At 53.9% G+C, this 12,555-nt stretch overlaps 1 protein-coding gene across 1 annotated transcript; it reads right to left on the bottom strand.

Annotated features, from left to right (window-relative positions):
- Positions 1–9,875: 9,875 nt before the first annotated feature.
- On the bottom strand, positions 9,876–12,158 carry EPOP (elongin BC and polycomb repressive complex 2 associated protein). Its single transcript, XM_051640365.1, has one exon. The coding sequence runs from the start codon at positions 12,156–12,158 to the stop codon at positions 9,915–9,917; it is 2,244 nt and encodes a 747-aa protein (XP_051496325.1). The 3' UTR covers positions 9,876–9,914.
- Positions 12,159–12,555: the final 397 nt, after the last annotated feature.

The following is a 12,555-nucleotide window of genomic DNA, read 5'->3' as shown; positions in this document are numbered from 1 at the left end:
TAAAGATCTCATTGTTGGAAGGAAAAATGGGATCTCCTTTCCTTTTACCTTCCAGGGCTGCCCTAACCTCTCTCCCCTCGTACAAAAACACACAGGAAAGGGGTTTCTTTTCTGCTTGATTAGTTTCAAAGGGATCTTTGTCTGGGGGTAGGTAGAGCAAAGCCCTCCCCCACCTCCCTTTTGACCCTCAAGACTCTGTCTGGTTTTGTTTTAAACCAAGAGAGACAGAGCTACACCCTTGGGATGTTATAAATATAGAGAGCAGGAGGCTGGGGGTGGCGTCATTCCCTTTTCCCGGATGGCAGCTCCGATCCTGCCGACCCCGCGATTCTCCCCTGATCTCCGGAGCACAACCCAGGGTTTGCTTCCAGATGCCCGGGACTTTCCCAGAATTAAACCCCCCACACACACACACACTTCCCCTAAAAACCTCCCTTCTCTTCCAGTTGCCAGGTTATTTAATTATTCCAAACGGAAAAGCCATCAGCAGGGGCAGGTCAGCACCGGGTGGGGGGAAGTGGATTGGGGACCCCCCCCTGCTCTGGAGAGGGTACCGGGAGGGTCCTGCTGCCTCCTGCCATGGGGAGCTGCTCCCCCCCACCCCAATATCCCTGACCCATCGCAAAGGGGATCCCGGATCCCGACAACAGCACATTAAAAGACACAGACGTGGCCCCACGAGCTCCATGGGAGGAGCTGAGCACACCCCCCCTTGGGCACCCAGGGGTAGGTGCCGCCCCACAAACTGCTTCCCACAAAAACTTCGTGCTGCAGAAAACGGGAGCTCAGATACCTTTTTCCTGTGTAGATTTCTCTCACATTAATTAAAAAAACCCACAAACAACAACCACCAAACAATATCTGGTTTGAAAACCACTTACCTCTCCTTATCATTACTGGCAATGAATTGCAAGGAGGGGTGTTCAGTTTTGACAAGGACTCTGAACAGGTTAATATTTGAAGAGGGGGGGGCGAAAAAAACTATGACATTAATTATTCAGGTATTAGCAGGCATGCTGGCAGTGGAGCCCAAATGATTTTCTGTCACAAACTGCTATTAGTGGATTATATCTATTTTTTTTTCTCCTCCACAGAAGTATTTTACAAAGTCTCTGCAGCAAGTTGTGGTTTTTTGTTGGTTGTTTTTTTTGTTGTTTTTTTTTTTCTTTCTTTCTTGAAAGAGTAAGTGTTGAAATGATGGTTATAATTGCAGGAGCAGTTCAGATCAGTGAAGAAGATGATGGAAAGCAGAGCACAGAGCAGACACGAATCTCCCCTGTAATGGTGTGCATTAAAAAAAAATGGGCTTGTGATCTTGCAAACTGTGGTGGTGAGATGACAACACCACTTTGGGGTGCCCACCTGCACCCCAGGGACCTTCATTCCACCCTGCACCCTGTGTGCTCACTCACACCCCAGCCATGTACCCCAAACTGCGCCCCAGGGACCCAAATCTCAAATGCTCGCCCCCCAGCCTGCACCCTGGGGTCACATCCAGCCCTGCACCCCTTACATCTCACCCCACTGTGCCCCCCATCCAGCACCACAGGCCCGCTGGGCAGCCCATTACCAACTGAAAGGGGCTTCTCCCCCCATCCCCCGCCCCGGGAGGCACAGCTTGGGGGGGAGCACAGCTGGGGGGGAGCACAGCTGGGGGGGGAGCACAGCTGGGGGGGGAGCACAGCTGGTCCCTCCCGGGTTCACAAAGTTCAAGCTGTTGAGATTTTGAAGGCAAGACAGCAAAAGTCGACACCCGAGGAGCACCCCCCGGGGCGGGCCAACAGCCGGCCCTGCAGCCCCCAGCACCTCGTTAGGGACCCCCAGGGCCGGGGGGCAGCCTGGTGACACCCCCTTCCCGCCACCCCAGGGCCGCATCCTGCCCAGCCTTGCTTCCCCAAGGATGTTGCTCACTCCTTGCTTCTCTTCCCCTTCCCCAGCTCCCTCGGTGACTTTTAATCTTCCTTATCCTAAAAAAAAAATTTGTAAAAGGGAAGTAAGGAAAGAAATGGGGATGTGGTGGCATCTTCCTGCCCGCCCCCCGTCCCCCCCAGCTCTGTCATGTCCACCCTCAAGTGACACCCCGTGTCCTTGGATCAATTTGGGAATGCAAGAAGCTTCCATGGATGAATATTTCCCTTGGAGCACCTTTCTGGGCAGGGCATCCCACCTGGATAAATGCAGGGAAAAACGGGAATTAGCAGGGAAAAAAATAAAATAAAATAATAATTGAAATGTGCAGGTGAAGGAATTCCTTACTGGGGGAAAGGGAGAGAGGGAATAGAGGGAGGGAAGGAGGCCTCATTCCCCCCAGGACCCCCTGGTCCCACAGGCACACGGTGGGACACGGTGCTGGGGCAGAGGCAGCCGCAGCACATCCCGACATCCCCAAACCCCCCGGCTCCCCGCAGGCCCTCCCTACCCCTCTTGGCTGATCCATTTCCACCTCTATTTCTCTATTCCTGCTGCTGGGAACTGCCCGGCACTCTCTGAGCAGCGGCCCAACAGGGACAAAAGCAGCAGAGGGGACAATTCCCCAGCACCCACCACTCAGGATAACCCTGATTCCCAGAAAACCACCTTGAGTCAAGGTTTTCCAGCCTGGAAGCAGCTGGGGAGGGGGAGACGGCAGCACCCCCAATCTCCTGCCTCCCTGCGCTGCTTCCAGGGGACGAGCTGGTCCCAGACGCTCTTCATTGGAATTTCTTGCTCCCAAATTCCAGACCTGGGTTGCTCTGGATTCACCTTTCTCCCTTGTTCCTGGTATTCCCCTTCGTGCAGCGCTGGGAAAAGCATCTGAGAGCACATAAAATGAGTTAGAGCTAAGAACAGAAGTATATCAATCTAACAGCAACATTTATGTTATTTCCCCGGTTTGTTGGTTTTGGGGGGTCGTTGGTTTCTTTTTCTCTCCCCTCCCCAAGTCCCACCTGCTGAAACGTCAAAGAACAGCTCACAACTCATCCTCAGCTCGGCCCCTTCTGGTGCATCAAGGAGGGGTTTTTATCCTCTTGGAATCCAAAGGTGGGTCGGGAGTTTCGGGAGCCAGGACGTGCTGGGGAGGGTGGATTTTGGAGCACACCCCGCTGGGACCCTTTGGTGTTTGTGACGTGCAGGATCCCAAACTTCTGACGCAACATCTTGGGTGAGGGGGGGGGGTGGTTGAGCCGGCGGAACGAATGGTTAATTACAAGCAGCCGCCCGGGCGGGCGCTGGTATTTCCAGCTGATTAAAAGGTTGGATGAGCCCAAGGATGTAAAACTGGAGGGGGAAAAAAAAAAATTGGAATTGAAGGTGAAGGGCCCGAAAGTGCAGGGACCCAGCACCCAGGGGGGGTGGGCAGAGCCCCCCGGGAGAGCATCCCGGAATGCCGTGGGGAGGCTGAGGGGCAATGGGGGTGAAATGGGGGTAAAACGGGTTCAGGCTTACACTGCCGTGACCCCCAAACTGCTCCTGGGGGCGCAGCCAGAAACTCCCCAGCGTTTTGGCGACCCCCCGACCCCCCTTGGCCCCACAACCTCAGCCTGGATCCGTGCGGTCTTGCGGGCAGGATGGGGCGAGTTCAGCCGAAATCGGGATTTGAAGGCATTTTCCTCTTGTTCCCCCTTCCCCACTCCCGGGCCGGGAAGGGGAGAGAACCGGAGCCACACACCGGCCCCGGGCAGGGGGCTGGGGGGGCCACATCCTGCCCCCGGCCCTTTTTTCCTGACAAAGGGCAGGCAAAATCCTCCCCCGGTTTTGGTTGTGGTTGTGTTTTTTTTTTAGGGGGGGGTGGATCTGGGGGGAAGATGAGCACCGTTTCCCATATGGCCTCATTTAGGGTAATTTCTTTCAATTGCTAAAAGCAGAAACTCCACCTCTTGAGCCCGTAGATTTATATGGAACAGCTGAAGGATCCTCCGAAGCGCTTTGTGGGCTGGCTGGGAGGGCTGGCTCCCACCTTCCGGGAAGGTCGACAGATCATTTTATTTTTCTTTTAATAAAAAAACCTCATTTTTTTCCCTTTTTCTTTGTTTATTTCCCGTTTTTTCTTTTTTTTTTTCTCTCTATTTTTTTTTCCTTCCTTATTTTAAGAGGGAGATATTGATAACAGGGGAGTTAGAAAGAGCCTCATAACTCACAATAAACCCTTGTCCATTCTCTTCTATTGACTACATGTAAACATGGTAAATGAAAGGCCTTTAGTGACACTTAATCCCTCACCCCCCTCTTCCCCCCTTGGCTCCCTCCCTGCCCCCCGCCCAGCCTGCCCTGGGAGGGGGTTACGCTGCTTTTTTTTTTTATTATTTCTTTTCTCACAGCTTGCTGGTTTACCCTGCCCCTCCTCTCCTATCTAATTTATCATTAACACCCTGACACTAAACTAAATAAATGCAGCGGCTTCCCCCGCCTCCCCCCACACCTTGCTCCGGGGCTGCAGATTTTTTTTTTGCCTCCTCCAGAGTTTTTAGGCAAGAACCAGCCCCGAATCTACGGTTTGGGAAGGGGCTTCAAGCCCCCTCCCCGGCAGGTCCCGTCCTGGTCCCTGTAGATAATTAACGTCATTATTAAATTACCTCCTTTAAAAGATAATAATAATAATAGCGGGGTCATTTGGCTGCGATTAGACCCGGTGCGGTCTCACCAGGGTCTCTGCTCCCAGGCTTTGCCTCTCGAAATTGGAAATGTTTTGAAATGGGAATAATTTTAAATGGGATTCCTTTCCTCCCTGCCAGGAAGGAGGAGGGGAAAGGGGAAAAAAAGAAATATTAAAAAACAAAGAAGCTACAGATTCTTTCAAGCTCCGTGTTCCTGTGTCCCGGATCGATATTCGAGCGTAATTTGGATGACAGTGATTTTTAAGGGCTGCGGGGGTTTTACCTGGGCTGCTGCAGGAGCGAGGTCATCAGATGATTTTGTGGCAATCGAATAATACCTGGTTATTAATCACAACTAATGAGGTCCTGGCTGGGGGTGCGTTTCGTTTCTCTTTCCATTTTTCTCGGTGTGGAGAGATGATCTTCCTGGCTGTGAGCGAGCTGGGAAAATGCTTCCCAGGTCAGAATTTCAACCTTCCCAACTCGAAATCACAGACTTTATGTCCCTTTCGACACATTGTAGAGGCAAAAAATACCCCAGTTCTAGTCTTTGGGTCGCTTGTTCTGGTAGGGTTTGTGTTTTGGATGTTTCTACCGATGCTGCTCCAGGGGGATCTCCCAGAATTTTGGGCCTTGTTTTCCTTTGATAGGTATTTAAAAATCTATCCAAACTGCTCCTGCCGTAAGAGGCACCAACTCCTGAGGCCCTCAGGATAGAAACACGTGTTTGGGGAACAATCTCTGCTCTACAAATCAGAGGGAAGGAGCTATTGATTTCCCATTGAATATCGAAGGGAAAAGGCTTCATTTGGGCAAAACCTGCCCAGGGAAACGCTCCTTCCCCCACCTCCAAAGCAGCCGAGCACATGTGTGCACACCCAGACGTGTGACACACACACACGTGTTGCTTTGCACAGCTGTAGAGCACGGGAGGTGAGGACGCGGCCACAGACACGCGGGGACACGCCCGGATCCAGCCCCCGGGGCCGGTGCCAGGAGGGAAAAACGTGTTTTCCCAACCACGGATCCAAAGATGTGGCCAGATGTGCACGGTCACAGCTGGCTGCGGAGCAGCGCTGCAGGCTGACACACGCTCCCTCCGTGCAGGCACACGAGCAACTCCCTGTGCACACACACACACGTACATACACCCCCTTACACACACACCCCCTCACACACACCCTGGGTGTACAAATCCACGCCACACACACCCCCTCCCCTCCCCAAAGCGAGCACCCCCCACCTCCCGCTCCCACCCACCCTGCTCCCTCAACATTCACCCCCTCAAAATGGGCCGAATTTCAGCCAGTTCAGTGAAAAAATATAAAAATGAAAAAGGGAAGAAAAAAAAACAAAAAAAAGGTATTTATTTCTCAGCCCAGATTCCATATTGCACGCAGGAATTAACACTTTCATCGTCACATACTTACAACAACTTCAAATAAATAAAAGTACAGTAAATTGAAACAGAAAACCCAAATAATACACGGCTGGAAAAGGGTCTTTTCTCCCCTGGGTGGTTATTTTTTTTAAACGTGTGTTTCAAGCCAGGGGAAGGGGGAAAGGCAGCACCACCCCTCGATGTGCCCAGCCTGGGGAAATATCTCCCCTCCCCATCCACAGCACCCCCGAAAAAATAAATTATCCCTGGGCAGAAGAATCCCTGGATCCGGGGGTCCCGCAGGGAAGGACCCATGACGCGACCGACATTTTTCAATCCACTGCCGGGGAATTTTGAATCCAGCAACACAAAGAGAGAGCAAAAGGTCCCTGAAACCCCCAGCCCCAAAACAAACCCTCACAATCCGTGATTACAAAGCACCACATCGGATCCAAGCTGAGATTTTTTCTTATTTTTCCTGAGTCTAAAGCCGGCTGCATTTTTAAAAGCAGCAGCACCTTTTCATTAAATTCTCCTTTATTTTTAGTTTTTCTTCCAAGATAATTTTGATTTTTCTCCTACCTAGACAAGTATTTATGGGGGGGGGGGGAAACCACCTCAAACAAACAAACAGTTTTTGCTTCTTTTGCACCCGTGTGGACGGAAAGCAGCGTCACTCCCATCAGTATCGAGGTGCCTTTTCTGTCCTCTCGGCTCTCCTGGCCATGCGAGTTGATCTTTTTTCCTCAAAACCACAACTAGTTTGAATCACTCCAACCTCCCCCTCCTCCCGGCTCATTGTGTCCCGCAGAGGTTTTGCTTCTTCCAACCAGTCACCGCTTGGCCTTGTTCGTTTTATTTTTCAGTCCAAACCAGGTTATTTCAAACAACAGTTCGGGTTTTCCTTGGGGTTTCTTTTTCTTTTTTTTTTTTTTGTCAATCTACTTTGGCGGCATCTTCACCCCCCTCCAGTCTCTCACTGGGGGGATTCCTAGGAAGATTTGTATTTATTTACTGATTTTTAACCGCTTAATTTCCTTGAAACACGTTTAAAAGCAAACGGGGAGATGATTCTTTCTGCTGATCGCTATGATTTTTTGTTGCTGCCCACGGGGTGGTTCTGCCGCTCGAGGAGCCACATACGAGGTGTGTTTGTGTGGAAAGTTTTGAGGTATTTGGCATCGCGTTCACAGCCCGTGATCGAGAGATTTTTCTATAAGAGAAGAGATCCCTGCAGCTCCGCTGCGGGGATGCGTGTGAGCAGATAAACCCGCGCGGGCAGATCAGCTCTGCACACACCCGGCCCTCGCAGCTGCCTTTTCCACACACCCACACGGACAAATTCATTGAGACACAGAGATGAAGACCCGTGGCCCCGCACACGCGGGGGTCCCGCCTGCCCGCTCCCCCCTCGCCCCACGCACCCCCTTTCCGAGCTGGTTGTTCCATCCTTTAGAAAATATTCCTGAGTTATTTGGCTGTTGCTGCCCGCGGAGCTGCGGAGTCCGGGGTTTGCTGCTTTTATACAGATATATATATATATTTACACATATATATATATACACACTTTTAATTTTTAGCATCAATTCCCAGCGCGGACCTCGGGGTTTCGTTTCTGCGCGGCCTCCGCGGGCGCCCGTTTTGCGCGGCCCCGCTCGGTCCCATCGACCCACTGGCAGTTTAGTTTTATTTTTTATTTATTTATTTTTTTAATGTTATGTTTATTTTTCCTAGAAAATACATTTTAACCCGGTCCGGATCTGGGGGAGGCGGGGGTGAAGGGGAGAGGAGCAGAGCGATCGTGCTCGGCCGTTCCACAGCAAAGGGGCGCGTCCCCCTCCTCCACGCGTGTCCCCTGTGGGATCCCCAGCCCCACCGGGGGGGCCAGGCCGGGGGGATCAGGGGGGTTGTGGGGTAGAAAAAAAAAACAACACATTTACGTCTGTGCGCCCCGAGACAGCGAAACAAACTCCCCCCCAAATCGGCTTTTCTCCCTCCTACACCCTGGCAGGAGCCGGGGGTGGGTTTTGGTGGTTTGTGGGGTTTTTTTCTTTTGTAACCGTCCACTGCTTCGGATCTAAAACCTGAATATTTCGGGGCCAGAAGAAATCACCCTCCTTTGCTCAGCATGGGAGGAAAGGGGGGTAGGGGCGAAGTAAACAAAAAACCTCAGTTAACAACAACAAAAAAACCCACCACCCGAGACCGCTAAAAACCCAAGTAAAACAAACATTGCTTTTAGAACAATTCACCATCTCCAAGAAAAACAGCCCTTAATAAATACAAAATACGCTCGACCTTAAAAATATCTGGTTTGGTTTGTTTTACCCACCGATGGAATTAAACCCCCCTCCAAAAAAAAAAAGAAGAAAAAACCAGCACTGGCGCTGCCAGATCTGAGTGTTTTCTTTTGAATCCTGCGGTGATTCTCCTCGCTCTCCCCTTTCCCTTTCTGCAAAGAAGGGATTCTTTTCTAATTGTTTTTTCTTTTGACGGGGGAGAGCTCATTTGTGGAGGAAAAACAGAAATCCCCGAGCGGACACGGCGTGATCTGCCCTGGGCTGCCAAGATTTTCTGTTGCAAAAAGAAGAAGAAAAAGAAACACCAAAACCACTCCCCCCCAAAAAATAAAAACAGAAGAACACACCACCCCCCCCCCTCGATCAGCTGTGATTTGCTTAAGGTTCCCAAACCAGAGGGGACTTCAGAGAACCCGTCGGGCTTTGATGCCAAAGCGGGGTGGAAATCACATCAGAAATAGTCAAAAGAGGCAGTTACAAAGCCACTGGTTTGTAAGAAAAGTTAAACTGGGATATGATTTCCTCTGCAGAGGAGAGAGACATTCCCTCCGCATTCCTCCCCGCACTCGACTCCGGAGCTCGGGAGAGATCAAATTGTCCATCTGTACTCGATTGCTAATGCTCCTGGATCCTATTTCTTGTGCCCGTAAAGCTTTTACAGGCCTGCTACCTTCAGGCCAGCGGAGTTAGGGTTATTATCCAGCAAACAACTCCCTTTTTAATTTAAGTTGTGTTTTTTTTTTTCCCCCTTTTAATATACACGCAGCAGTTTCAAATCACTTCCCCTCAAAGCCTCCTGTTTTCTTTTAGCAAACAGAATTTCCTGGTCTTTTTAAAGTTGGTGTTTTCTTCCTGTCTCTTAAGTAGACTGAGAACATTACATTGCTATTAATATAGTTATTTGGAAGAGCTGCTCCCAGTTTCGCCGGGATTGACTCGGGCCGAAAAGGAGTGTTTATGCTGCATGACATCATTATTTCTCTCTGCGTGTGATTATTAGGAGTTTAATCCAATGCTTTTATGGAGGAAAAGGGAGAAATTAGAGCTATTCTTTCCTCGGTTTTTTTTGTATTTGTGGGCGGGGGGGTGGGAAGGGGCGGCGGGAGAAGGAACCGGCCGGGACGACCCCCCCGCCCCCGAGCTCCACGCTTCATCCCAAATCCCTGTGCTGGGAATAACCCACCGCGTTTCGCAGCGGGGGCGGGGAAGAGGCAGCTGCCCACCTCCCCATTCCCCCCGGGTTTGATGGCGGGTTTTTGCTTCATCCCTTAAAACTCATCGCGAACCAACATCGGACCCTGGCACATTCACGGAGCGAAACAATATATATATAATATGATATGAATCTCCCTCCCCGGCCAGAGCGGGGAAACCCCTCCCGGCCTCCCCCCAGCCGAAGCCCCGCACACACCCACACGCACCCCCAAGAAAGGCTCCCGCACCCCCCGGGCCCCGCACGGCTCCTCCGGGCATCCCCCTCCTCGCCCGGAAAGCCCCAGGTCTGGTGACCCCGGAGCTCGGTGGGACCGAGGGGCCCGGTGTGTGTCCCCCCCGGCCCCCGGGACACCCCGGCCCGGCCGCCCCCCCGCGCCCACCCCTGCCCGCCCTGCAGCTCTCATCTGTTGCACGGAAACCTTTCCTCCGGGCCGGCTGCTGTCCTTAGAGATCCTCCAAGCTATAGCCCCGGAATTTGAGGCTGGGGGGCACAGGGATGGCGTTGCCCCCCAGGTGCCAGCTCCACAGCGGGTGAGTTTTGGAGAGGGCCCAGGAGTTTTTGACCCCCAGGGAAGAGGCAGGACACAGATCCCCATCTTCCCCCACGACCAGGGAGGGAATACAGGGGAAGTTGCCCATGAGGCTGAAGGAATTCCGAGGCGGGGTTGGCCCGGCGCTGCCGAGGCGTTTGCAATGAGTGTTTCCCTTTTTGGCATTCCTCCTTTGAGTCTTTTGTGGCCTCCCTTTAGAGGAGCTCTGTTGCCTTTCTGCCTCAGCGCCTCTGGCAAGGCGTCTGCGCTTGGCATTCCTTTCCGAGCCATTGCCTTTCAAAGCTTTGTTTGACAAGGTGCTGGGGCTCTCTGCTCTTTTGGAGCCGGGGGATTTGAGCTCTGCAGCTTTACAGGGCTCCGTCCTCCCTCCGTGCCGCAAACTTTTCCCGTCCAGGTTGAACCCTTTGGCGTAACACCACAGCTTGGATTGCCGGATCAGCCGGTCAAAGTGCTCCCGCCGGGGCTCCCCCGTTTCCCCGGGGGGGTCCTGGCCGGGGCTCCCCGCCAGCTCCTGAGCCGGGGGTTGCGGGGCCGAGCCCGGGGCCGGCTCCTGGGCAGGCACCGGCCCGGCTGCAGCTCCACTTTGCCGCCCTGCCTGGTCACTGGGGCCTAACGAGGCTCTATTGTTCGAGGCATCTTTGTGCAAATCCTTCCCTTTGGCGCAGGGCTCCGCGTCCCCAAAGCCTCCCTCCTTTTGTTGCGGAGCCCCCCCAGGGGTGCTGCTTGGGGAGGGAGGGGGGGAGGAGGAGGAGGAGAAGGAGGAGGAGAAGGAAGGGGAGGCCTCCTGCTTTGCGTACAGCTCCGGCAGCGGCTGGATCCCCGAGCCCAGGGCTGCGACCGGGCTCAAACTTTCCAAAGTTGATGCTCGCAAAGTCCTGGCCCAGAGCTGCTGGGAGAGGAAGAGGAGGTTGTGGTCGGGGCGCAGGGCTTTGCCCACGCTCGGGGCAGGCTCGGCGGGGCGCTCCTCGCCGAGGGGTTCCCGGGGGGGCTGCGGCTGGAAGCGGGGCAGAGCCGCCTGCCTGTACCGGGTGCTCTGCACCGAGTCCCCGCTGCACAGCGAGCTGCTCTCCGACTCCGAGGAGCTGCCTTCCTCGCTGCTGCAAGACGTGTCCCCTTCCTCCTCCTCTTCCTCCTCTTCCTCTTCCTCCGACGAGTCACTGGAGGTGGCGGGACTGGACCCACCGAAGTCCAGGCTGGAGTCCGAGTCGCTGGAGTAGCCGGCAGAGGTGCCTTGCCGCTTGGAGCCGGGGAAGACGGAGGAGCGGCCCTTCCTGGAGCCCACGGGCCCCTTCTCCGCCGGGAAAAGCCCCTTGGCACAGCAGGGACCCCGCTTGCGCCGTCCCGGCTGGGCGAGCGCAACCGCCTGCGCGGCGGGATGCGCGGCCGCGGGATGCAGCAGCGCCAGGTCTCGGGGGTACCCGGCCAGGACACCGGCGAAAAGACCCCCGCCCCTCCCCTCCAGCCCGCAGCCCCTCCGCCCCCGGGGGGGTTTCTCGAAGGCGGGGAAGGCCCTGTGGAAGGGCTGGGGCAGCAGCGCGGCAGGCGCCGAGCGCGGCTTGGGGAAGACGGGGGGCATCTTGGAAAAGGTGGGGGGTAGTCTGGGAAAGTTGGGGGGCAGCTTGGGACGGGTGGGGGGAGCGGGAGCGCAGCAGCCCCCGGCTCTGCAGGGCGGCAGCAGCTGGGGCCGGGGGCAGGGGAAGAGCTCCCCCGGGTCCGGCAGCAGCAGCTGCTCCCTCCTCTTGCTCTTCCTTTTCCTCTTCCTCCTCCGGGGGCTGAGGCTCTTGCAGGAGGTGCAAAGAGCCTCCAGGTCCGCCTTGGAGATGAGGGAACATTTCACCGCGCGGGTGGGCACCGAGTTGATGGCTTTGAGGGTCCGGAGCTCTTTGAGATCGCAGCGTCGGCTCTTGATCTTTAAGGTTTCCATCTTCTTGCTGATGGTGGTCCTGGGGATATCCTTAAACAGGTCGCTGAGGACCTGAGCCAAAGCAAACATCTGGGTGCCATTGATCTGTAAGTATCCCAAGTTTATCCCTTCGATTTCTTGATAGCCAGCATGAAAATCCCCCGGCCTGGCTTCCCCATTGTAATCCATGGTGGCTGGAACAATTCCGAAGGTCCCTTCGCAGGTCAGGAACATTTTGCAAGGAGCATTTACTTTGTCTCTTTCAAAGGGGGCATTGAAAATAAGGACATATTTGTTTCCACTCCCTGATCACACACATCCCTACCCCTCCGGAGAGGTGGGGGAAGGGGGAGGGGAGGGAAAAAAAAAAAAAAAAAAGGCGAAAAAAAAAAAAAAAGCCAAAGCAGTCGATCTCCCTTTCAAACGCTCCAGTCAATGGTTTGCAACATCTTCCAAACACCCAGTTCCTCCTCCTGCACCGGGGCTTGACTCCTCGTCTTCCCCCTCCCCAGCAAAAAAAAGAGAAAGAAAAATAAAGAAGTCAAACATCTCGCATCCTCCAGGCTCCCCCCGGCCAGCTCCCACCCCGAGGCCTCGCACCCCACCTTCCACTTCCAAAATAATCTTTTCT

Source organism: Apus apus, chromosome 25 (assembly GCF_020740795.1).
Source record: "Apus apus isolate bApuApu2 chromosome 25, bApuApu2.pri.cur, whole genome shotgun sequence".
In the NCBI taxonomy this organism is placed as follows: Eukaryota; Metazoa; Chordata; class Aves; order Apodiformes; family Apodidae; genus Apus; species Apus apus.
The sequence above is the reverse complement of the archived record's forward strand: the minus strand, read 5'-3'. Positions and strand labels throughout refer to the sequence as shown.

Bases quoted from the DNA above. Each gene is read 5' to 3' on its own strand.
- EPOP (XM_051640365.1), bottom strand. From the start codon at position 12,158: ATGTTCCTGACCTGCGAAGGGACCTTCGGAATTGTTCCAGCCACCATG.